The 25,796-nt window shown below is 34.0% G+C and overlaps 2 protein-coding genes and 7 non-coding genes across 9 annotated transcripts; 2 read left to right on the top strand and 7 right to left on the bottom strand.

Annotated features, from left to right (window-relative positions):
- Positions 1-482: 482 nt before the first annotated feature.
- LOC123662790 lies at positions 483-2,324 on the top strand. Its single transcript, XM_045597587.1, has one exon. It carries the CDS (start codon positions 483-485, stop codon positions 2,322-2,324), a length of 1,842 nt encoding a protein of 613 aa, XP_045453543.1.
- Positions 2,325-2,879: 555 nt separating this feature from the next.
- Positions 2,880-2,953, bottom strand: Trnan-guu. The gene has a single exon. It is a non-coding gene; the product is annotated as a tRNA-Asn (tRNA).
- Positions 2,954-3,044: 91 nt separating this feature from the next.
- Positions 3,045-3,118, bottom strand: Trnan-guu. Its single transcript has one exon. It is a non-coding gene; the product is annotated as a tRNA-Asn (tRNA).
- A 91-nt stretch (positions 3,119-3,209) lies between these two features.
- On the bottom strand, positions 3,210-3,283 carry Trnan-guu. Its single transcript has one exon. It is a non-coding gene; the product is annotated as a tRNA-Asn (tRNA).
- Positions 3,284-7,253: 3,970 nt separating this feature from the next.
- Positions 7,254-7,327, bottom strand: Trnan-guu. The gene has a single exon. It is a non-coding gene; the product is annotated as a tRNA-Asn (tRNA).
- Positions 7,328-8,955: 1,628 nt separating this feature from the next.
- Positions 8,956-9,029, top strand: Trnan-guu. The gene has a single exon. It is a non-coding gene; the product is annotated as a tRNA-Asn (tRNA).
- Positions 9,030-9,934: 905 nt separating this feature from the next.
- Trnan-guu lies at positions 9,935-10,008 on the bottom strand. The gene has a single exon. It is a non-coding gene; the product is annotated as a tRNA-Asn (tRNA).
- Positions 10,009-15,454: 5,446 nt separating this feature from the next.
- Trnan-guu lies at positions 15,455-15,528 on the bottom strand. The gene has a single exon. It is a non-coding gene; the product is annotated as a tRNA-Asn (tRNA).
- Positions 15,529-23,792: 8,264 nt separating this feature from the next.
- On the bottom strand, positions 23,793-25,769 carry LOC123662789. The gene has a single exon (XM_045597585.1). The coding sequence runs from the start codon at positions 25,767-25,769 to the stop codon at positions 23,793-23,795; it is 1,977 nt and encodes a 658-aa protein (XP_045453541.1).
- Between the last annotated feature and the right edge of the window lie 27 nt (positions 25,770-25,796).

Below are 25,796 nucleotides of genomic sequence, written 5' to 3'. Positions count from 1 at the left end.
TATTAAGCGGATACTCTTTAAATATCCAAAAATTCGTTGTTTTTTTCTCTCGAACGGAATGTTTTATTTAACCCTAGATCACTAATCATTCGTCTCACAGTCGACAGACCCCCTCCGCATTCGGTGTTTAGGTATGTTCCCGACGCATCACCGCGCCGCCCGCTTCAGTACCTTCCTGATTGGTTAATTAGTGTCACATGCGTAAGCGACTCGGACGCACGCATAACAGTTCCGGAGAAATTGCGAATTATTCGACCCACAGACGAATGTTTAGTGACAACGTGTGAATAAAAATCCAAGGTGCGTTTTTACTTTTTTATTTTTATTGTTTAGTAATGCTTCTATAAAATAATGTAATACAATATTATTTGTTGTTAGTATACCTACTACCGTTTTTGTAAATAATATGAAGGTTTCTTATTAGGTATGTGTGTATTAATTGTAGAATTGTGTTTTTAAATGTATTTGTTTTTCTGTTTTAGATGAATATAGAAAAAGATCATGATAAAATATTGAGTATTCTTGAGAAATGCGATAGTGAGGATGAAGAGGAAGTACCTCAAGACGTAAGTAATTTTCATAGTTCAGATTCTGAAACTGAAGACAATTTAGAGAATGATTTTGTGATCAACACTGATCAAAGCGAACAAGAATCGGATGATTCCGACCAAGACCTTATCGTCAGTAGAAAAAATCGCACTAGAAGAAGGATAATAGATTCTGATGATGATATTACCACACCAGAACAATCTCCTCGATCTCAAGCTCTAAATCAAGATGTGATTCTTCAGTCAAGTAAGATTTATATGTATGGAAAAAATAAACATAAGTGGGCAACCAAGCCGCGTAGTTCAAGCTGTCGTACATCAAGCCGTAATATCGTCCATTTCATACCAGGACCTGTAGGTGAAGCGCGAAATTTAGTTGATCCGTTACCTCTGTTTCATTTGTTTTTTCCCAAAGATATGGTAAACGAAATTGTTCTTCATACTAATGTCGAAATCGACTTGAAAAGGAAGAAGTACAAGAAAGATAGTTACACAATATCTCATACATCACCTAACGAAATTAAGGCTTTATTGGGACTTTTAATTCAAGCAGCAGCTATGAAAAGTAATCATTTACCCACTAGAGTTTTGTTCGATCCCCAAAAAAGCGGCACTGTATTCAAGGCATGCATGAGTGCAGAGAGATTCGACTTTTTATTAAGATGCTGTCGTTTTGATGATAAAACTACACGACAAGAGAGAAAAGCATTAGACAGATTTGCCCCTATACGAAAAATTTGGGAAGATTTTATTGCCAACTGCAAGAAGTGGTATAAACCAAGCTCTTATGTTACAATCGACGAGCAATTGGTCGGGTTTAGAGGTCGTTGCCCCTTTCGTATGTACATACCAAACAAGCCCAATAAGTATGGTATAAAAATTGTAATGGTAGCAGACTCTAACTCCAGGTATGCCTATAATGCTACACCTTATCTCGGTAAAGGCACTGACACAGGAAATTTGTCTCTTGGAATGTACTTTGTGAAGCATTTGTGTGAACCTTTGTATGGAAGTAATAGAAACATTACCATGGATAATTGGTTTACTTCTGTTCCTTTAGCTTCAGAACTGCTGGGTGATCCCTATAAGTTGACTATTGTTGGTACTATTCGCAGTAATAAGAAAGAAATTCCATCAGAAATGAAAAACGCAAAAGATAGACATGTTGGCACATCTATGTTTGGTTTTGATGCTGAGAAAACTCTAGTGTCATTCAAACCTAAGTCTAACAAGATGGTATATCTTCTGTCCACTGCTCACGATCAACCCAATATTAATGGCACGACAAGCAAACCAGAAATAATTCATTTCTATAATAGTACCAAAGGCGCCGTCGATGCCATCGACCAAATGTGTTCGGGTATATGTGCTAGTCGTAAGACTAATCGGTGGCCTCAAGCAATATTTTATAACATTTTAAATTTGACCATGGTCAACATATATGTCATTTATGTGTCTAATATGGTCAGACTAGGTCAAAAGCCCTTGAAGCGTAGAGCTCTCATCCAACGACTTGCTGATGGCCTTACTGAACCTTGGCTGCATGAACGCTATGTTACACCAACTTTAAGAAGGGATATAAAAGCAACCATAAAAGATATCTTAAAAATTGATGAAGCTGCATCCAGTTCAACTCAAGAAGAAACAAACAAGCGAAAAATTTGTGTATTTTGCCCATATCATAAACGCAGGATGACCAAATACTCGTGCTACCTGTGTAAGAAAGCCATTTGCGGGGAGCACACGGTTCCGACCTGTAATGACTGTAAGAACTAGGTAAAATATATGTTTATTTGTTAAAACTTAATAGTATAGTAATAACTCATCTGTGGCATATTGTTTTTTTTTTATAAATATATTAAATAAAACAAATATTTGTAGTTTTATTTGTTAGTCTGTCAGTCGAATGTTTAGTGACAAAGTAACAACGAAATATGTTTAGTGATCTAGGGTTAAATACAGTTTACTTGTCAAGTAATTTCAATCGTCTCAAATTAAAACGCCTTTATAGTTCTTTAACAACCCTTAAAATATCTTTCTAGAACCTTTGTCTTGTAGTAAAGTGTGCAATAAAAGTTTATTGTAGTTCGATTCGTTCGCGATACTCTGTCACAAGAAGACTTTTTCTAATCGATGAAGCTATTTAAAAACGTTCACCACCCGGGTGGGTTCGAATCACAAACCCTTAAATGAACAGACAAAAGAGCTTGCCGATTACGTCATTAGACCGCTATTAGACCATTTTGTCAAAATTGACATAAAACGTAAAACCAAGTCCATTGACTTGGTTTGGACAAAAAATTAGCGTAAAATCGAAATATAAATATTGTTCGCCCCCGGGTGGGCTCGAACCACCAACCTTTCGGTTAACAGCCGAACGCGCTAGCCGATTGCGCCACGGAGGCTATTAAACCATTTTGTCAAAATTGACATAATACGTAAAACCAATGTCAATGTAACAAAAATGTAGCGTTAAATTGAAACATAAATATTGTTCGCCTCCGGGTGGGCTCGAACCACCAACCTTTCGGTTAACAGCCGAACGCGCTAGCCGATTGCGCCACGGAGGCTATTAGACAATTTTGTCAACATTGACATAATACGTAAAACCAATGTCAATGTAACAAAAATGTAGCGTAAAATTGAAACATAAATATTGTTCGCCCCCGGGTGGGCTCGAACCACCAACCTTTCGGTTAACAGCCGAACGCGCTAGCCGATTGCGCCACGGAGGCTTAGATAGTTATTCTAAAAAGTGATAAGTCATTTATAGTGATTAACCTTTATAACCCACTAAGAATGAATAGAATTAAATATAGACAATTCAAATCTAACTTGTGTTATTTAAACAGGTGGCCCATACAAATAAATAAAATTGGAGTCTCTATTTGTAATATTAAAATAACCGCTTTTTACTAAATGTATGTGGATTTATACAGGATATATAAACCAAAATAACATTTTTTTGTTCCGCTAATCTCTGAAACGATTTAACCGATTTTGACGGGGCTTTCACTGCCAGATAACTGACGTAATAAGTAACATTGGCTACTTTATTTATTTATTTTAGAAATTCTCTTTAAGAAAAACTCTGTGAACTGAATAATCACTTTTTTGTTAAATTCCACGCGGACAAAGTCACGGGCACAGCTAGTAATTAAATAATTTAATAAGGTGGTTATCGGAATAATGATATTGCTTACATAATATTGATATTTGATTTGAAATTGATTAATGATAACATAATATAGATAATGATTACACGTGCCATCGTACTTTACTCTCAGTTGCGATAATATTTATAACAAATCAGAATTATGTATCAATGAATTTCTACAAAAGGTACCTAATTCAATAAATGACAGAAGGATAGAAACTCATTCATTTAGACTACTATTCTAGTCACTAAAGAATGGAGCCAGATTGTATTGTTCTTGGACCTAAAATATTTTTAATTTGTACGAATGATGTATCTAAGTTTCTTTAGCAATAACTAAATTATATGCTATATTAGGTCTACGTGAAATAATAACGTATTTAGTTGAGAAGTGACCTGTTTTCTTAAAATGTTTCGTAAATAGTACGAAATATAATTAACCGCAATCCTTACGCGGGTTACCAAGTCAGAGATTTAAAAGTTAAAATGTTATATACATTAACTTTTTTTTCGTTTTTAAGTAGCAATAACTTATTATTGAAGCGAAGGAGAGACATTAAATGATATAAGCAAACATAAAATACAAAGAAAAAATAATACAGTTTTTTTTTTATAAAAATCAACCAAATTTTTTGTCACATTTGGTAACCAGACTAACTAAAATGTACATACCCCAGCTCTGGAGAGGAACATAAAAAATCTTTTTTATACGAGTACGATATTAGATTATTACTCGTATTACCCGCCTAACTTTGTACCTCTGTTTTATTGCAGGTAAATGTCTGATATAGATAAACATTTTCTATATATATACATTACCCTACTTATATAAACTATATTCATATAAGTCATGTCTACCAAAATATTATCAAATTAACAGAATCGTCGACTTAAGTAAAGAACATGAAACACAAAACGGTGAAATTCTTACAGAAACAAAGATATGATCTAATACATTAAACGAATAACCACTATTTTTCAAAAACTCTCACTCGGAGATGGTGACAAAACGGAGCTATTCCGCTGACAAATACATTTCCTCTCGATTTCTTTCAATTTGATGGAGTGTCGCGCGACGATGTAAATGATTCGTGCCTTTATACTACGGTCTATAAAGATTTTTACACACTGAATACGAGGAACGCAGTCTTGTAAGAGACTATCAAAAGCTTTATATAAAACATCATAAAATCTTCTGCATCATGTCTTATAACTGAACAAAAAAGAAACTATCGTGCTAAACAATTAAAGTTATATCCGTGACTGTTGTACCGAAAATTGGCTCATACACGATTTAAAAAAAATTCATTCGCAAAATTAAAACTGTCAACAAAACAATAAGCTAAAATGATTCACTACTTAAAATTCCACTTAGCACCAGTTTTTTTTATAACATAACTAGGTCGGCAATCAAGCGTCCAGCTCACCTGATGAAATGCGATTACCGTAGCTTATAGATGTCTGCAACACCAGAAGCATCGCAAGCGCTTTGCCGACCATAGGGTAGCTCCAATTCATCCCAGGAGTTCTGGTCACCTTGCACAACAACAGGAAGACAATACTGCTTGAAAATAATATTGTTTAGCTGTGGTCTTCTGTAAGGTCGAGTTTTTTATCACTCCAGTCAGACTGCTCCATATTTTGAGCGGGAGTTTTCATATTAGGTGTTAAGAAAGAAGAACAATTAGCTAGAAATTTCCTGTTACAGAATACCATGTCTAAGCTCCCTCAAAAATGATATAAATTATTGTACTTTACACAATTTGACCAGTTTCGGCAATATGACATTGACCTCCAACATCATTGAACTATATTAATATCTAATTAATTATAAATAATCTTATCAAAATCTTACTCAGTGAATATTTCAACAACTTACGAGAAAACCTTATGGAAAATACTACATATTACCACAATAAAATAAGCATATACGTATTTTAGTTCAACGTTTTTACACCCCAACCTGACTACTAACGGAAAAACATTTTCACGAACCAAATAACTTATATCACACGCCAACCATAAATAATTCTTACATTTACGCAGGTTGTATATTAAGAGGAGAGACTTGTGACTTGAGATGGAAGTCGGTAGGAAAGCGCGGATAACTGTCTTTTGATATACCAAGATTTATTTGCATTTTGCTTGAAGTTTGTTTTAGTTTGTTTTCTTACCTTGTTTTCTACTAGCTGTGCCCGCGACTTCGTCTGCGTGGAATAGTGACTTTGGCCAGCATTTTTTGGACATATCTTTTGGTTTATCTTGAATTATAAACACCGTCGTTTGGGTACTTACATGTTCAACGTGATTTTTAAATTGGCATAACTTTTTTATTTACGGGCCGATTGACATGAAACAAACACTAAATGTTAAGTGAAGTTTACCACAATATATTAGTGAAAATCACATCTAAATCGAATAAGCCGTGTCTGAGATTATCGTGCACAAACGCAGACAAGCAGACAAAGATTCTAACAATCATTGTTTTGGGTGCTATTTGTGTTGATGAAGGTCCCAATAATATTTTTTTTCATATATTTTCCATGTACAGACGGCGATCCGTTACATTTTTATTGTATGCATTGATAAAAGATAAATGTGATATATATATTTTAAATTAGACATAACTTGCGATTTTGTAACATCTCATGAGACATACTTCGATATTGTATCATCTGTCGCATTAATAGACATTCACGACAACTGTTCTGCTACGACTAGTCCAAAGCCGATATTGTTTTAAATAACGAAAACTTAGAAAATCAGATAGACCATTTATTTATCTTCTTTATTATTATCAATTTTCTTCAGCCTTATGAGATATAACAAAACAATGTATGGCGGAATCATTTTTATTATAAGCCTACAAAAACATCGCAGTGCTATATATATTTTGAAGGATAGCTTATTAAGCCTTTCCAACTTCTATAGAGAATACTCTACAAAGTGGTTTAGTTCCTAGTTTTATAGCTCTAAGATTAAAATCACGATATAATTAATAATAATTATATTCTTTATTGGACACAATTATATTATTACTCTGACTAGCACTAGCAGTACTGTGAAGCCAGTATTCTCCCCTAGATTAGACCTAGATTACATGTAACAACAACTAATGCGCTTAGGAATTAATTATTATTAATTTAACATCACAAAAAAGAGCTGACAATGTGAAATTTAAAACTAAAAATGACATTTATGTGGAAACATGTTTCATGTGTGTTCAGTTGTTCACTGTTTCTTACCACGTGTATGTGTGCGTGCTTGTGTGTGCACATGTGTTTGTGTATATATATTACGTCTATTTATGAGGATTATTTAACTGTTATTAAAAGATTCTCTGTACTATTATAATAACACAAGCATTAAGTTGCTTACTTTAGGAAAAGACGACCGTGTGTGTATTGTGTATATATTTATTTATTTATTGCCATAATATGTAAAAACGATACATGTTAACTTTAACTTTATAATAGCATGTTTACGTAAGTACTACTGCAAAATGATGCTCGCGATCAAGTGGCGTAACATTAAATAAAATTAAATACCGCCCCCGGGTGGGCTCGACCCACCAACCTTTCGGTTAACAGCCGAACGCGCTAGCCGATTGCGCCACGGAGGCTATACGTTAAATACACTAATATTGGTTTGATATTCGTGTCATAAAGGTGCATCTACATCTCTGTAGCTCGTAACATATTTTATTTTATAAATTATAGCGATAGATTTTAATTAAACTACAAAGTTTTATTCTTTAACAAGATTTTAGTAAATAAACGTAAATAGACGAAAAATTAGTCTAGTAAGTACGCGTTATTAAAGATTACTCAAAACGTGGAAGCATCAGCTTTCGATTAAAAGAAGGATCAACAAAATCGGTACACTCAATGAAAGTAGGGCAACGTAAAAATAATCAAGTAAATACACACTATTAGATATGACTCGAAAAGTACTAATTAGATCAATGTAATTTAAATGAAACCACACGACACGCACCACTTTTTGATAAAAAAAAAACATCAAAATCGGTCCACCACATATACAGATACGTAAAAAAATAGTCAATCTATTTGAGAACCTCCTCCTCTTTGGAATTCAGTTAAAAATCGAGATGGAGCTGTAACTAGGGACTATCGTTTCCTATTTAAACTTAAAAATAATATCGATTTATCCGTAACTCGTAATATAGTAATAATAACGAAACGAAATTTCTAGCCTATCTGTCGTATATCATTTTTTTATCCCCTTCCTTTGTTTTTCACTAAAGTTGTTTCCTAAGAGAAATTTAAAAATTAAAAGTCAAAAGCTTAAAGTCATTTTAACCTGAAGAAGAAGAAGAAAATTTACTGCTGGGGCAATAACGTTTATAAGTAATACAAAGTTAGATCTGCTTTTAAGAAAACGAGATAACGTATCTGCTATGTAACTGCACTGTTAACTATCGAGTGCTTGCTTGAACTGCTTTAAAATGATTACGACATACACGTTTTCATTTAATTGTACAAAAGATATATATATATATTATATATATATTATATAACGTTGCTGTTGCTTGTTGCTTTATTTTACTGTATTTTATTTATTATGTGTTTGTGTGTATGTATGTGTATGTCTGTGTGTGCTTGTGTGTGGGTGTGTGTGTGCGTTTATATATGTTCGTAGTGTATTTATATATAGATTTATATGTTTACTACCTTATGGTTACCGCCTGCAATATTTTCTGTTTGGCCTAAAGGTTGACTGGGAGAGAACTAGTTGAGAGAACAGTTGTAACAAAACTGTGTCAAGCTTATTTTATCTCTGTCCCACTATCGTTTCCGATTTACAAGTTTTAGTTATCTTTAATACGTTTTGTGTGATATCCATTTATTTATTTATTTATTTTTGCTTTTTTTCGGTACAATTTAGTGTAACAAAGGTAAACGTTTTCTGAGAAAATCTCAAACTAACCCAATTCCAAAAATACATGTTACATGGAAGATTGGACAGACATTAGACGAAGTACTGGTAATATTAATTCGTTAGTATTTCTTTCTTACCATTATTCCTCTTACATAAAGTTATGTGGGGCTCAACAAGACAAAAAAAAAAAAAAACTTTTATTCCTCAACTTTCAATAAAATCGTTATATAGCTATTTAAAAATAGAACAAATAATTTAAGCTGTGCAAATTATAGCATGTAAAGATTCTTTTTTCAACCCTAATGTAGTTTGCTGAATGATTGTCCATTTTAAAGATATAAGGCATGAGCCTCCGTGGCGCAATCGGCTAGCGCGTTCGGCTGTTAACCGAAAGGTTGGTGGTTCGAGCCCACCCGGGGGCGGTATTTAATTTTATAGCGGTATTGACATAGGCATCTGCAAGTTTGTGCCAAAAATGGCTTGAACTCACGTGTTTTGCCCATAGTCACCACACTGGGCAGGCGGGTTGGTGACCGCAGGGCTGGCTTTGTCGCACCGAAGACGCTGCTGCCCGTCTTCGGCCTGTGTATTTCAAAGCCTGCCGTATCCATATAACAGGTAAAATTAATACAAAATAGTTAGTATAAATGAGGCTCAAAAACATAACATATAATTGTGTTTGCAGGCAAACGAAAAAAAAACCGACTTCAATTATATCAACAAGTAATACAACGTAGGTAGATGAAAAAATAGTCAAGTAAATATGCACTATCAAAGATCACTCCAAAATTTGTAATCAGATCTCGATGAAATTTAAGTGTAACTACATGAGAAACATCGGCTTTCGATTAAATTAAAAATCATTAAAATCGGTACACCCAGTAAAAAGTTATGCAGGTTTTCGAGAGTTTCCCTCAATTTCTCTGAGATCCCTTCAACAGATCCTGGTTTCCTTATCATAGTACTACACCGGCAATATCTTCTTTCCAACAAAAAAAGAATTATCGAAATCGGTTCATAAACAACGAAGTTATCCCCGAACATACATACATACATATATATATATATATATATATATATATATATATATATATATATATATATATATACGATCGAATTGAGTAACCTCCTCCTTTTTTGAAGTCGGTTAAAACATACCTTGGCTGGTTGTCCATAGTCAAGGCTTGAGTCAGCCGGTTGACCATATAAAATAATAAGTAGATTGCATTACATAGGCTCCTAGATAGTCTTATCAACATTTCAATAATACATAAAAATAAAGCCAAAGAAACGATTAAGAGGCGTAACGTGAAATAAAATTAAATACCGCCCCCGGGTGGGCTCGAACCACCAACCTTTCGGTTAACAGCCGAACGCGCTAGCCGATTGCGCCACGGAGGCTCATGCCTTATATCTTTAAAATGGACAATCATTCAGCAAACTACATTAGGGTTGAAAAAAGAATCTTTACATGCTATAATTTGCACAGCTTAAATTATTTGTTCTATTTTTAAATAGCTATATAACGATTTTATTGAAAGTTGAGGAATAAAAGTTTTTTTTTTTTTTGTCTTGTTGAGCCCCACATAACTTTATGTAAGAGGAATAATGGTAAGAAAGAAATACTAACGAATTAATATTACCAGTACTTCGTCTAATGTCTGTCCAATCTTCCATGTAACATGTATTTTTGGAATTGGGTTAGTTTGAGATTTTCTCAGAAAACGTTTACCTTTGTTACACTAAATTGTACCGAAAAAAAGCAAAAATAAATAAATAAATAAATGGATATCACACAAAACGTATTAAAGATAACTAAAACTTGTAAAACGGAAACGATAGTGGGACAGAGATAAAATAAGCTTGACACAGTTTTGTTACAACTGTTCTCTCAACTAGTTTTCTCCCAGTCAACCTTTAGGCCAAACAGAAAATATTGCAGGCGGTAACCATAAGGTAGTAAACATATATATCTATATATAAATACACTACGAACATATATAAACGCACACACACACCCACACACAAGCACACACACACACACACAAGTACACACAGACATACACATACATACACACAAACACATAATAAATAAAATACAGTAAAATAAAGCAACAAGCAACAGCAACGTTATATAATATATATATATATATATATATATATATATATATATATATATATATATATGTCCAACAGTGGTGTTCATTATAATATCTTGTAATTATTTCAAAATTCGTATGTAGACAGACATTAGATATGTCTTTCAAAACAAACATATTAAAACTATTAAAGAACTTCTCAGAAAGCTGCTAAACACATACATAGTAGTAAGAATCAAGTATCCACAATAGTAGGATGTATATGCAAGGGCACTTTATCGTTGATATATACAAGATGGTCAGAACATAACGCATTAACGACTCACCGGGGAACCGCTAATGAAATTGCAAACAGAGATGATTTATTGACCGCAACACTTGCGGTATACATTTAATGTATCATAACAAATGCATATAACGATCAAGAGCTGTAACACTTTTGATATCACTTGTTTGTATATGTTCATACTTCTAAAAAAGTTTGTCAGTTAGTTATTATGTTCAGCCTATTGCAGTCCACTGCTGGACATCCAGATCGCGCCAGAAATCCCAGCTTTCCACAATCATCATCCAGCCTACACCAGCAATCAGTATATTGGCGGTTCAGCGGTCTGAGTGATGTCCCATACTGCGTTTGCCAGCATGCGGTCTTCACTGCAGAACATGTGCACTCCAATGGCCATCGGTCTTGCGACACAGGTGACCAGCCCACTGCCACTTCAACTTACTTACTCTGTGGGCTATGTCGGTTTCTTTCATTATCGCGCGGATAGTCTCATTTCCAATAGCCATCAGAAATTGTGAATTTCTATTCAAGAAATTGTCCTTGAAATCCTCGAACAGCATGGCAAAATTACCAGGAAGTAACGAGGAATAAACTTTTTTATTAATGTAATTTTAATAATGTTTGAACTTTTATTACTTATTTGAATTATTTGTACCTATTTTTATAATTATACTATAATTTCTCGAATTATTTTATACTAATAATATACTTTTCACACGCAACGGCCCCCAGTAGGTATTCTCCTGTGTCGGGGGCCAGGAAACACACACAAGAACCAAGCACAAATGCCCAGACTACGGCAAACATCTATATGGCCAATACAAATGTTTGTCGTGAGTGAGGATCGAACCCGTGACCGCCAGCGTAACAGCCAGTGCTGTGACCACTACTCTAAGCATCTTCCAATTAATTTAAATTTAGTCGTCACTTTTAATGCTGTAATAATTTATGCATTTAATTTATGCATTATAAAAAACAGGTTGAAACCGAATTATAAAATATCAATATCAGGTTTAATAGTTGTTGTGACCTGATGGTAAATGATTATTACCGTAGCTTATAGATGTCTGCAACACCAGAAGCATCGCAAGCGCGTTGCCGACCCTATCCCTAATTCCTTCCCAGGAGCTATGGTAACCTTACCACCAACAGGAACACAACAATATTTGAATACAGTATTATTTAGCTCTGATCTTCAGTAAGGTACTAACCCCAGTCGGGCTGTTCCATATTCTGAGCAGGAAATTTTCTGCTGTACCCTACCCCAGTTAATAAAATCATTGAATATTCTCTACATATATTATTAGTAATTAATTAAATGTTGCATTATTTACAGTATATTATAAAATATTAATCAATAGAATAGTTCCGTAAAAGGCCGTCAATTTTTTTTTACTAAATACAAAATCAACCCTACTTTTAAAATAACTGAAGTTATTATTTTAAAGTTTTAACTTTATTTTTCACCATAATTTGTATTATCAAAGTACATTGACCTTTTAGACTAAATACACAATTAATTAATTAAATTTATAATACCATAAGTCAAATTCGTTAATGTTCCATTATAATGATAAATGGGGCTCATCGCTCACGGGATTTACACAACCTCAAAGTAAAATTAATACAATAAAAATACTTTCGCGGAAATTTTTCAGATTAAAACCAAACGCAAATTAAATTAAATCTTAATAAATCAGTTATAATCTATTATTATTTTTCCTTTTATTTTTAACAATTTTACCACAGAATTTAAAAAAAGAGAAATGTCCGTTTTTTTTAAGGTATAATTTGTCTCATATCCAATTACGTTAACGTTATAGGAATAGAACGAAGGTTTTATATGAGTTAAATATTTATATTGAGAACCCAAAATTTCCCAAGTTGGATGCGAAAATTCATATTTATGCTTTTGGTTAGTAGTTACCGTCCCATCCCTCAAGGCTATACAAAGGAGGATGATTCCAGAAGAAAGGAAAACGCAATAAAATTATTCTATGTAGACGAAATTTCGGGAACCATCTCGTTGCTAAATAATTTCCTTCACCGCAATTTGGAGTTGATTCAAATTGTCATTAACATTAAAGTGATACTGAGTTATATTTCGAAATACTGTTATTATTCTTTTGTTATATATTTGATATATTATCGAAATTTTATCAAAAAAATATATTTGAAAAATCCGGTTAAATATAGTACTTCTCCAGTGGTAGATTGGGTAGGTCCTCGGCCTCAGCACAGGTCGTTAAAGGATCATCCATTAAAAATATCCAGACATAAGGTTGCAGAGAGTTTGCTAGTTGTTTGTTTTAAGGAAAAATAAATATGCGTAATATCTCATCCCCGTCATTGTGATATTTTGTGATTTTTTCCCGAACCCTTTCAATTCTAACGTAATCAATGGACAACTAAGGGGCTTCAGGTTGAGAAACGTCATCACTATGCGTGAGATATCAATCAAACCTAACATGTCTTTGACCCTTGATCCAGAAGTCATGCGAGATACGATAAGAACAATTATTATTTAATTCACAATCTACATGCGATAGTGGATTATGCTGCCCAGCGTGGTGAGTATAGGCAAAATACATGAGTTAACCGTTAAGCCGTTTTTGGCATGAACTTGGGGAGGTCTATGTCCAGCGGTGGACTGCGATAGGCTGAAGTGATATTCTACATGCTAGTAATATCAAAATCTTAATATACACTCTATTTTTCTTTATATAATATTGTTAATGAAAGTAACTCTAGTACGTAAGCCATCAAGTTCCAACGTTCATTCGTTAATGTCTCAACTGTGAACTAATGCGACAACAAACAGTGCGCAAATGATAGATTGGCCACATCGCTCACGGGAATACAGACCGGCGTGCCTATTAGTTAAAATTAAGCAATTTGCAATTAGCGTGAAGTTATCGCGCGATCGATTGTTAAATGTCATTTATAACAATATTAATAAGGTAATCAAAAGGTAATCGTTCGCTGAACAGTTAAACGATTTTTTTTCTATTGAAATGATACAAATTGGTAAGAAATTCAACAGTCTAGTTATTATTGATCATAAGTGTAATTTTCCAAAAAGAAATTATTTATTGTTGGAAAAATTAAAAACAAAAATTGATTCATAATATTTGGTAGTTATTTCTTTAGATATAAATATTTATTTACAAAAACATTAAAAATACAATGTCAAATAAACAATACTATCAATGATATTAACATAGTAATATAGCGGTCTTTGTGACCGTACGTTGATAACCGCGTAACAAAAAAGATGACGACGGTGGTTAAAGTTTTAATAATTAATTCTAGACTTCAATCGGAGTCTTTTGAATTAAAATATTCAATTTAAATAACAACATTTCGTTACTAAACAAAAACCTTTTATTTATAAAATAAACGAAACGGTTCGATAGTTCTCGGATGGCGAAGAATGAGTAAAACTTAAACCGGTAATAACTTAGAATCAACAATGCGTATAATAGATTTTTGGGCTCCACTTAACCCGTTTAACCGTCAGCCGACCGGTGCAATTTCACACTCTTTTATATTTACGCTCACTACTTTGCCATTATGAATCTCAATGTGAAGATTTTTGCTTTTTTTCCTTATACTATTGTTGGTTTGTTCGTTAAACACAAATGAGATAAAGCTTAGGTAACAATTGAAAAAAAAATTAGTGTTTCTTAGACATTATGAAAAACTATTTATAATTTATAAATTTCGTCCGGTTCATGAAAAGGTTAAATATTTTTTGGTTCTGGAACATTTTAATAATGACAAGCGTAAAGTACTTAAGCGCACATCCGTTATACCAAAAGAGTAAGAGAACGCAAATTTATTGAAATATCTGTAAATAATTATTATGGCAAAAGGACGGATCAGTATTTGTTACCTTAAATATTTAATAACGTAGTATGTCTTAAAGGACTAAATTTTTAACAAAAAATGACTAATTTGACTAATATAAAAAAAAAAATTGAAAAATGAATTCCTTACCGAGTTCAAAAGCATTGATTTTTAAGTCTTTAAGATTGTAAGTTTAATTAAGATTTCCTTTTAAAATGTTTAATATGTATAATATATGTTGACAAGCGTTAATTCCGCCGACAAACTGTCACGCAGTGTGACAGGTTAAGAAATTGTAAAGAATTTGGTCCTATAAAGAATTATTTATCTATTTATTTTAAAGCTAAAAATCTTAAGAAATATAATATAAGAGTATATCCTTATTTTATACAATACACTACACAACATGTAATAATAACGGGAATGTGACTGCAATAAAATGAATTCATGAATACGGTAAAGTGGAGGATAATACGTAAACTTAATAGGTTATAACTGACTGGATAAAAAACCAAAATATCTAACTCATTCTCAGAGTTTATAAACACTACCGTAATATATATTAAAACCATAAGAGCTAAAATATAAAACTTACTATTAATTAAAAACAAATCGCCCCCGGGTGGGCTCGAACCACCAACCTTTCGGTTAACAGCCGAACGCGCTAGCCGATTGCGCCACGGAGGCTTATAGCTATTTTGCAAATAATTCCATCGTATATTCATAAAACTGTATTAGCAACAAAATTATTTCTGTTTAAAAAACTATACACACGGCTCGGGGTGAGAATGAAATCTAGAAATCAAAGCGTAAGGCTTGGTCACTGGCAACTGCGCCAAAGGGTTAATCATTATATTAAATTTAGAAACTGCTAACGGATTTTCTCGAATCAAATTTAAATATAACATGATCATTTAGGGAATGTTCCTTGCACTAAAGGATCAATTATCTTAGTTATGAAATGGCACAAGTATTGCGATAATGAGGTCTCGCGGGATTCTTTTAAGTTCCAAAGATTAAGACGATATCAGATGAGCTAACCTTTGGAGTCTAATTTTTTTTTGTCCAACTAATATTAGCCTTTCAAATTTAGTAGCCTGATAATCTGCAAAAGTCTCACAGATCAACAAATACTATTTTAAAGAGGGACTAAAAGTTTGAACCGTTATTGAAATTAACAACCTAATACGCAGACACAAATTTTAATTTAAAACCCTAATAAGTCTAATGTAACAAATATAATAATTATTAGGTGAGGGTTAAAAAGATCTTGCCCCAAAAATTTGAAGCAGCCTGATTGGGAATCTTAATTCCGTACCAACCATAAAACCATAAAATTGTGTTTGCTCGCAAACGAAAAAAAAAACGACTTCAATTACATCGAAGAGTAATACAAAGTAGATCGACGAAAAAATAGTCAAGTAACTACGCGTTATCAGAGATTACTCCAAAAGTAGTTATCACATCTCCATAAAATTTATATGTGACCACATGATAAACATCAGCTTTCGATTAAATTAAAAATTATCAAAATCGATACACCCAGTAAAAAGTTATTGCGGATTTTCGAGAGTTTCCCTCGATTTCTCTGGGATCCCATCATCAGATCCTAGTTTCCTTATCATGGTACCAAACTAGGGATATCCCCTTTCGAACAAAAAAAGAATTATCAAAATCTGTACGTCCAGTAGAAAGTTATTGCAGATTTTCAAGAGTTTCCCTCGATTTCTCTGGGATCCCATCATCAGATCCTAGTTTCCTTATTATGGTACCAAACTAGGGATATCTCCTTTCTAACAAAAAAATAATTATTAAAATCGGTATATCCAGTAGAAAGTTATGCGGTATAATACAACGCAGGTCGACGAAAAAAGCGTCAAGTAAAAACGCATTATTAGATATAACTCGAAAAGTAGTGGTTAGATCTCAAATAAATTTAAATGGGACCAATTGACACACACCACCATTCGATTAAAAGAAAATTCGTCGAAATCGGTAAACACGGGCAAAAGTTCTGATGTAACATACATAAAAAAATACAGTCGAATTGAGAACCTCCTCCTTTTTTGGAAGTCGGTTAAAAACCGTTTCTGTGGGTAAGCTGACCAAGGCTTCTGGTGTTGCAAGGGTTAAACTACGGTTTTCCCTTGATATCAGGCGGGACGTATGCTTATTGAATGTTAGTTTGACACCTTTGCAATAAAAAAAATGTTAACTTTATTGTTAATTATAATAAATGTTGGATTAGAAAGTAATTTATCAAATTAATTAGATATAAGTTGAATTATTATTATTGGTGAATACTATTTTCAAATTGGTTAAAATGTAATTATTAGTTTGTAACTGTAATAACACTATATGTGCTAGTATCGAAATAAATATTATTGTTATTATATTATAAGTATCAGAATATTAAAAATCAATATTCAATTGCTAACTACTACAAAAATTGTAAAGTTAAATATAGAGGATCTTAACTAACAGTTCCATAGGCTTTTATTACAGTACAGAATTTATTTTTAAGCCTCCAATTCCTATTTCGCGTCTTAAAATATCTCGTGTAATGAGGCCTCCGGAGGATAAAACGTCTGCACTTATTTTGATATTGTACCGTTTATTCTCAAGAGACTGAAATGAGATAACGTGTCTTTTAAATAAATCTTTCGTTCAATTTAAGATAATCTATTCAATTATTATAAAACGAATTATATTTTTAAAATAAGTAAAAATGATAACTAAACTGTATGATAAGGTAATTTTGTACTACGTTATTTCAAATTATCCATTTATTTAACCAACTACGTATACAACCATTAAAAATCACATTTATAGTTTTCATTAATAATTAAACCGCAGCTTTTAATATGTGAATATTTACGCAAATAATAAAAAATAATAATAATAATAATAACCCTATCGTAATATCTGCCAATGGTTTGATCCCGGTTAGCCTCGCTCACCATCTGAGGCAACTGGGGATCCGGGACGGTTCGCTCGCAGCCAGGATGCAGAAGGCGGTGCTACTTGACTCGGCTAGGATTGTCCGCCGGTTTTTCAGCCTACAGCCCTAACCCCCGGCCGTTTGATCTCCCTGCCGGGGCGTATTCCTCCACCCGCTTATATTTATATATGTAAGTATAAGTAAATTTACTATATAATTATATAAGTAGTTATTATAATATATGTATCTATTATGTATTGGGCGGGCGGAGTGACATTCAGTATATAAATAATAATAATAATGATATATATTATGATAATGTTGGTTAATATCATAATGACGGGAAAGTTTCAATAAAAGTATGGATGAGTAAATAAGATGAAAATTGCGCAAATGTAGTATAGTTGGAAACTATATATAATATATAATTATTATATTACAATTAAACAATTAAACAACTTTTTCGCATTACATCGCGGTTTATTAAGTTTTTTTAGACGCCCGACATTTCGGATATTTTACAGCAACCATGGTTACGGGAGGACCCTTTTATCCTCCAGAGCCCTTTTAAAAAAGATTGTTTCATTGTAATGAGTGAAAACATTAGAAAACAATTATTATATTATCAATTATTATGCTAATGCGTGTTATTGAATTGTAGCTTAGTAAAAAACACCCTTAATCGGTTCCTTTAATTTCGGTGTGTTTCATTCAAGACTTTAAGAGTGACTGCTGAGTTTTTAACCAATTCTTCTCAACAAAATCTACATTCCAAACTGGCGGTACCTTCATAGTAATCATATTTTATTGTTTAAAGACTAAAGTAATTATATTTTCGAAAATAATAATTAGAAATTTGAAGCCCATATAAAAAAAAAGATATTTTTGATATAGATTTTTGATACTTTTAACCGAAAAGGAGGACGATCTCAATTTTTTAATGTATGTTACTGATTTCGATGATTATTTTTTTTATAGAAATCTGTTGCTTGTCATGTACAAACAGTTAAATTTAATCGCGATTTGATGGGAATTTTTTGAATTATCTTCAATAATGCGTATGCTCGACTTTTTTCGTCGACCGTTGTTGTATCCTTATATCATACCTCATAACATTTTACTGGATAGACCGATTTCAATTATTCTTTTTTTAATCGAAAGAATAATATTCTCTTTATTGTACACCATTAAAAGAAACAACAAAATTTAATATATAAAATTATCGTGTCGCGGTGTTTGTAGTTAAACTCCTCCAAAACGGCTTGACCAATTCTCTTGACATTATGTGTGCATATCAGGTAGGTCTGAGAATCGAACAACATCTATTTTTCATACCCCTAAGTTATAGGGGGGGGGGGTTAAGAGGCTTAATAAAATATTATGAAATTTTGTGTGCATATCGGGTAGGTCTGATAATCGACCCACAACTATTTTTCATTCCCCTAAGTTACAAGAGAGGGGGGGGGGGATTAAGAAGGTTAATAAAATATATGGCAAAACAACGTTAGCGGCGTCAGCTAGTAACATAAAATGAAAGACGTACAAAGGCAGGCTTATCGCTGAAAGAGCGATCTCTTCCAGACAACCTTTGGGTATAGGACACGAAAACAAAAACTGCAGTTAGGAAATAAACAAATAATTGGTGTGCGAATTAGAATATTTATATAGATGTAATTGAAGTCGGCTTTTTTTCGTTTTCAAGGAAACCACTTGTTTGGTGTAATGTTGTAACTAAATAGAATATAATCCTTCACGTTTGTCAGGACCAATATTTTACCATACTCTACTATAATTATAATGAAGACTTACCGTATAAATCACGCTCTACGTCGTGTTAGTGTCCTATTAAATTATTAGACGTCTATCAAACTTCAAGATATCTATCATCTTGATTTATAGTAGCATCGCTAATGGGGTCTTTAGGGCTTTAGGGAATAGGCGTGTGTATTTTGTTTCGAGCGCCAAAGAGACCAGAATAACTCCTGCTTAGATCAATCAAGTACATTTTCGAAGTTAAGTGACGTTTTTATTTATTTATTTATTTGCCTATTTTATCAAACAAACTACCATCAAACAAGCTAGCCTGCTAAAAATTATTTTTATTTTTTTTATATTACAACCTTTCGTTGACCTTAAAGAACACAAAAAATTGCCGACTTGGTCGAGCCATTCTCGAGTTTTGTGCTTAGTAACATTCGTTTTTATTTATATAGATTTCTTACAACAGGACCAATTATCGGAGTCTTTTTTTAAGCATGTCAAGGCAGGAGATTCCGCTCTTACTTTGACATAACACAATAATAACATATTAGTAAAAAAAACCTTAACTACAACATTAATATTACAAGTACATAATATTTCTATACAAGTATAACATATGAGGTGTCATTGAGGTGGGTGCATAAAAGTAATGTATGTAAGTGAGTGTGTGCAATGTGTGTGTGATTTGTAGCGAAAATATATTAAGGGAAATTAATTGCAAAGGTATATAATCACTGCATCCTATATTTATATATTATTTAAAAGATTACGTGTGATGATAATTAACATGCGACGTAAAAGAGGGACAGAAGTCCCTCCACAACTAAGTGTTGATAGACACTCTTTAATTTTTTTTTTTTGTATGCATAATATAATATGGGGTATATATTTAATGTCTTATCTATATATTAATACGTGAAGCAAAAACTTTGTACCCCTTTTTACAAAAATTGCGAGGACGGAGGAGTATGAAATTTCGAACACTTATAGTTTATATAGAGAAGGAGTGCATAATCCTATTTTTTTTTTTTATTATGAATAAAAGTACATTAAATCAATAAAGAAAAACATTCACAAACTAGCATGTATTTGACACACACACGTGTTAGGAAACTCACTACTCCAGGATTTGCTGACCGGAGTTTGCTCCGAAACATTCCCACGACTCGAATCGTTAGCCGGAGCTTATTGCGAAACTTTCCCACCATGGCATCGCACCTGAGCATCGCAACTGGGCACCGAAAGAAAAGAAAACGACCTAACACGAAGAATACAAAACAACCCGAAGCCCCGACTGAACGATGCTTCATTAATTTTAAGTCACTCTTGTTTCTCACATCGAACAACTGTCACGTCTTATTAATTATAATTTAGTAATAATAAATTTAATTTTTATTTAACTTTATTTTTTTTGCAACCTTCGGCCGTTGCTTTTATAATTCACGCATATATACTCCATTGTTTAAACTTCAAACTTATAATTCAAATTAATTATAGTCGTAATTTGACCACTGGGCGATCAGTAGTTTATTTTAAAAAGCATGAACGTACTCATATTGGATGCTATCAAATAAAATAGATACAGATAATAGATAGTGACCCATTTTTTTATGATCTACATTATTAGACTTAACCGAAAAGTTGCTGTTTTGAGGACGCCCGGGGTAGTTAAAATTTTTTGTCGTGACAAATAGTAAATAAGTATAGCTTTCAAATTACTTGTACATATTAAAAATACTCTTTAAGACTCACCGTCGTTCGATCGTCTCGTTCGTTTGGCTGTTAACCAAAAGGTTTTGGCTCTACCATACGCAGTAGAAATAACTATTTTTTAGGGCAAATTTTGTGAAAGAAGAAGTTCATGCTCTGCCATATTTTTTTTTTTTACTAAGTTTATAAATAAGGGTATGACTTACCTGACGGTAAGCGATTACTGTAGGTTTTAGACACCTGCAGCACCAGAAGTATCGCAAGCGCGTTGCTGACCCTACCCTAAATCCCCTCCAGCAGCTTTGGTCACCTTACTCACCACAGGAACAGAACACTGCTTGAAGGCAGTAATATTTAGCTGTGATCTTCTGTAAGATTGAGATACTACCCCAGTCGGGCTTCCCTAGATTTTAAACAAGATATTTCCTACTATGCTCCTCAGGTTAAACTTCCGTTTAAATAACAATGTATTATTTACATTATTATCTTAGAGCCTTCGTGGCGCAATCGGCTAGCACGTTCGACTGTTAACCGAAAGATTGATAGTTCGAGTCCACTCGGGGGAGACTATACATTTTTAGTAAATCATGTGTTGTCATGTAGTCGACTTGTTGTCTTGTACTGTTACATATAATATCAATATTTTTCACAAATTTCTTAAAAACAAAACATTATGTACATGTCTATATTTTCTTTTTCGGTGTAAAATTATTTTTCTCTGATAGTGTACAATAAAGAGTATTTGTATTGTATTGTAAAAACTAAAAAACTTCTTTGGTACAAGCGGTTGTTGCTTTTGACTGCGAACCAAAATATTGGTACTTTGATTCCTTTGAGTAAAACTGAAAAGGGTATTAAACATAAAACAACAAACAATTACTACACAAGTAGGCCGGCGAAACAAAACAATGTAACCGCATTTAATACACTTTGATCACAGAATAAATATTGTCTCGTATTATGTCCAGCGCAATTGGTTTTTATTTTCTGGTTAAATACGAGAAGCGATGTTGTGGTCGAATCGCGTCACATGGGCACGGTTGTGGATAATCATATCATCATAATTTGTATTATAAAATTCCATTTATTAATTACTAGCTGACCCGGCGAACTTCGTATCGCCTAACACAAACTTTATCGTATGGAATTAAAGTTCAAATTGACTTTTAAGTATTATCACAAATCTTTTGTATGGGAGTATAGAAAAGTGTTGTTTTTAGACTTTTTCAGGAAATTTAAAACTTTTTTTTTGAATTTTTCTCTCCGTAAGAACCATCCTCGTACTTCAAGGAATATTTTAAAAAAAGAATTAGCGAAATCCGTTCTCGAGTTTTGCGCTTAGCAACACATTCAGCGACTTATTTTTATATTATAGATATGATCAATATTTATACCAAAGTTAAGAAAATATGAAAGATAAGAAAATATTTTTCTCATTATAGAAAGTGTTGTATGGGTGTTATCTAGTCTAGATGATGAGGAACAATCCTGCTCAAAATCTGGAGCATCCCAACTGGGGAAATACCTATCTACAGAAGCCTACCTACGTTACAGAAGACCACGGCTAAATAATACTGCTTTCAAGCGATGTTGTGTTTCTGTAGTGGATTAGGTTACCATGACCTTGGCGGGATTGGAGTTAAGGTCGGCAACGCTCTTGGGATGCTTGATGTGTTGTAGGCATCTATAACCTATTATAATCGTTTATCATCAAGTGAACCGTACACTTGATTGCTGACCTAGTTGTATGAAGAAAAAAAAATAGTATTAATTGCTGTCAAGCATCTATAATAACAACTGGGGCCGATAGCTAAACGTGCTCTTTGAGGCACGGTGGGATAGTTCACTAAACAGTCACCCAGTCCGGAAAGAATTATTTGTATAAATTCAAATATCCATCCTGAGCGGGAATCGAATCAGCAGACCGTCGCTTGTTAGGCGCGTTCATAACATACGCACCACACCAAAGCGATTGTTGATATTGTTTGTATTACTCAGTCAAAAAAAATGTTAGTTTGAAAGTTTGATATATTTAATACCACCATAAATCGAAAACAAATAAATTTACTAATTATTGTCAATATACAAAATTAATTTTGCTCATTTAATCATTTTTAATAACAACAACAAACACTTTAAGCCTCAAAACGATATTACATACGATATCCTCTAACCAAATGAGGGTAGACTGAAAACCAATTTCTGTCACTTTTTAACATATAATGAGTGACAGAGATAGCAATAATAATTTATTTCAGCTTAACTTTACTACTGTTAGAGAACTTGTGGTAATGTTTGTAAGCAGCCATAGGTTACCCCATCAAATAAAGGATATATCACGTAGAATGTATGGTGTTTGTGTTTATGGTAAAGTTGTCATTTAACAACTTTTAAACTTTCGCGTTTCATTATTATATTTTAATGTTCATACGGGGATTAACGCGAACAAAATTTTTTAAGGTAAAATATATTACCTTGAGGCCTGACGTTTCGGCCAGGTTACACCAGCCGTGGTCGCAGGCAGACTGATCCAGCGATGTCACGACTCCGCTGTCAGGGTAGATGTTTCTTCATCCACCCTCAACTCGTGATTATTGTCATTTGTACCGCGACACACAACACTTATTATGTCCCTATTCTGTAAGTCAACCGGAAGGTGCCTATTCTGATATTTAACCGACTGCGAACTAAAACGAGGTTGTGTAATTTTAATCACTGGGTTCCATGTCGGGGATAGTTTGAAACCGTCTTCGCGATTGAATGTTTTGTGTTTCTTAATTTCAATTGCTTCTCGCACTAGTCTTGAGTAAAAGTGGCGATCTGTGGAGAGGATTTCCGTGCGATGGAATTCGATCCAGTGATTAATGCCCGGTTGTAATATATGTTCGGCTATCGCTGATTTATTCGTTTGTCGGTTTTTTACAGCGGCGATATGTTCTTTGACCCTTTCAGCTATCGTCCGCTTAGTCTGGCCTATGTAAGAACTGCCGCAGCTGCAGTTTATCCTATAGACACCTGGTGTTTGTAACGGCAAAACATCCTTCGGTGTGCCCACTATGTTGCTAACCTTTGCCCCCGGCGTAAAGATAGTGGGTATTGAATATTTCTTCAACAGACCGCCGATCTTGTCTGTCACTCCTCTCACATAGGGCATGTAGGCCGGTTGTCGTTTAACTTCCGGATGTTTGCGTCTTTTTGTCGGTTGCCTGGTTTGTCTGTTCACTTGATATCCGTTGTTCGCAAGTACCTCCTGAACATGGTCCAGCTCCTGCTCCAAATGTTCAGGGTCACAGAGATCCTGAGCTCTGTTCTTTAACGAGGTTACAACGGACTGTAAGTGACGAGGATGGTGGTGTGACGATGCGTGTAGGTACCTATCGGTGTGTGTCGGTTTGCGGTATACACAGTGCGATAAGGACCCATTAGGTTTCACTTTTATTCGTACATCTAGGAAAGGTAGCGATCTTTCCGCCTCCATTTCATATGTAAATATCATCTTAGGATGAATGGAGTTTAAATGTTGTATATATTGATCCACCTCTATTCTACTACCCTTGACGATGCTAAAAATATCATCTACGTATCTTTTCCACAGTCTGATGATCTTCGGTCCAAGGCTGAGAGCTTTCTCTTCAAAATGTTCCATCCAGAGGTTGGCAAGTACCGGGGCTACTGGACTACCCATTGCGACACCATCGATCTGGAGGTAGTACTGACCTTGGAAAAGAAAATAGTTACCCTCTAGGCAGTGCTTTAGTAGATCAATATAATTTAACGGCATTTCGCTATCCCTAAGTTTCTCTCTCACTACGTCCAGACACTCATCTATTGGAACATTGGTGAAAAGGGACTCCACATCAAAGCTCACCATTATTTCATTCGGTTCCAATGTAATCTCCTTGATTATTTGAACGAAGTGGCGTGAATCCTTAACATAAGACGGTGATTTACCCACAAATGGCTGCAATACTGATGCGACGTGCTTTGCAAGGTCGTAAGTAGGAGAGGCGATTTGACTTACGATAGGCCGCAGCGGCACGCCGGACTTATGTATTTTAGGCAAGCCATATAACCTAGGTGGTTGGTGTGCTTTAGGTCTATAAAGTCTTTCGTACTCGTCTTCTGTAAACAGGTCCTGGTTTTCCTGTATCAAAGTGCGTATTTTGCGTGTGACCCTGGCCGTGGGATTGTATGAGACCGGTTTATATACCTTTTTATCACACAATAGTTCCCGTATTTTTTGTTGGTAATCAGTCGTATTCATCACTACAGTGGCGTTTCCTTTGTCAGCCTTAAGCACTAAGATGTCCTGGTTGTCCCGAACACTTTTCAGTGCTTGACGCTCTTCTGTAGTAATGTTGGTAGCAGGCGGTTTCGATTTCCGTAATATTACCGCGACGTCCTGTCTGAGAGTATCCGCATCACTGTCCGGTATTTTATTACGTGCTATCGTTTCTTCAACACTGCTGATTACATTCTCATACGGTATTCGCTTAGGTGTTAAAGCGAAATTCATACCTTTAGCCAAGATGTTAATTGCAAT

Source organism: Melitaea cinxia, chromosome 19, assembly GCF_905220565.1.
Source record: "Melitaea cinxia chromosome 19, ilMelCinx1.1, whole genome shotgun sequence".
Lineage (NCBI taxonomy): Eukaryota > Metazoa > Arthropoda > Insecta > Lepidoptera > Nymphalidae > Melitaea > Melitaea cinxia.
Note: the sequence above shows the minus strand (reverse complement) of the source record. Positions and strands in the feature narration are given on the sequence as shown.

Coding starts and splice junctions, on each gene's coding strand:
- LOC123662790 (XM_045597587.1), top strand. CDS start 483: ATGAATATAGAAAAAGATCATGATAAAATATTGAGTATTCTTGAGAAA.
- LOC123662789 (XM_045597585.1), bottom strand. CDS start 25,769: ATGAATTTCGCTTTAACACCTAAGCGAATACCGTATGAGAATGTAATC.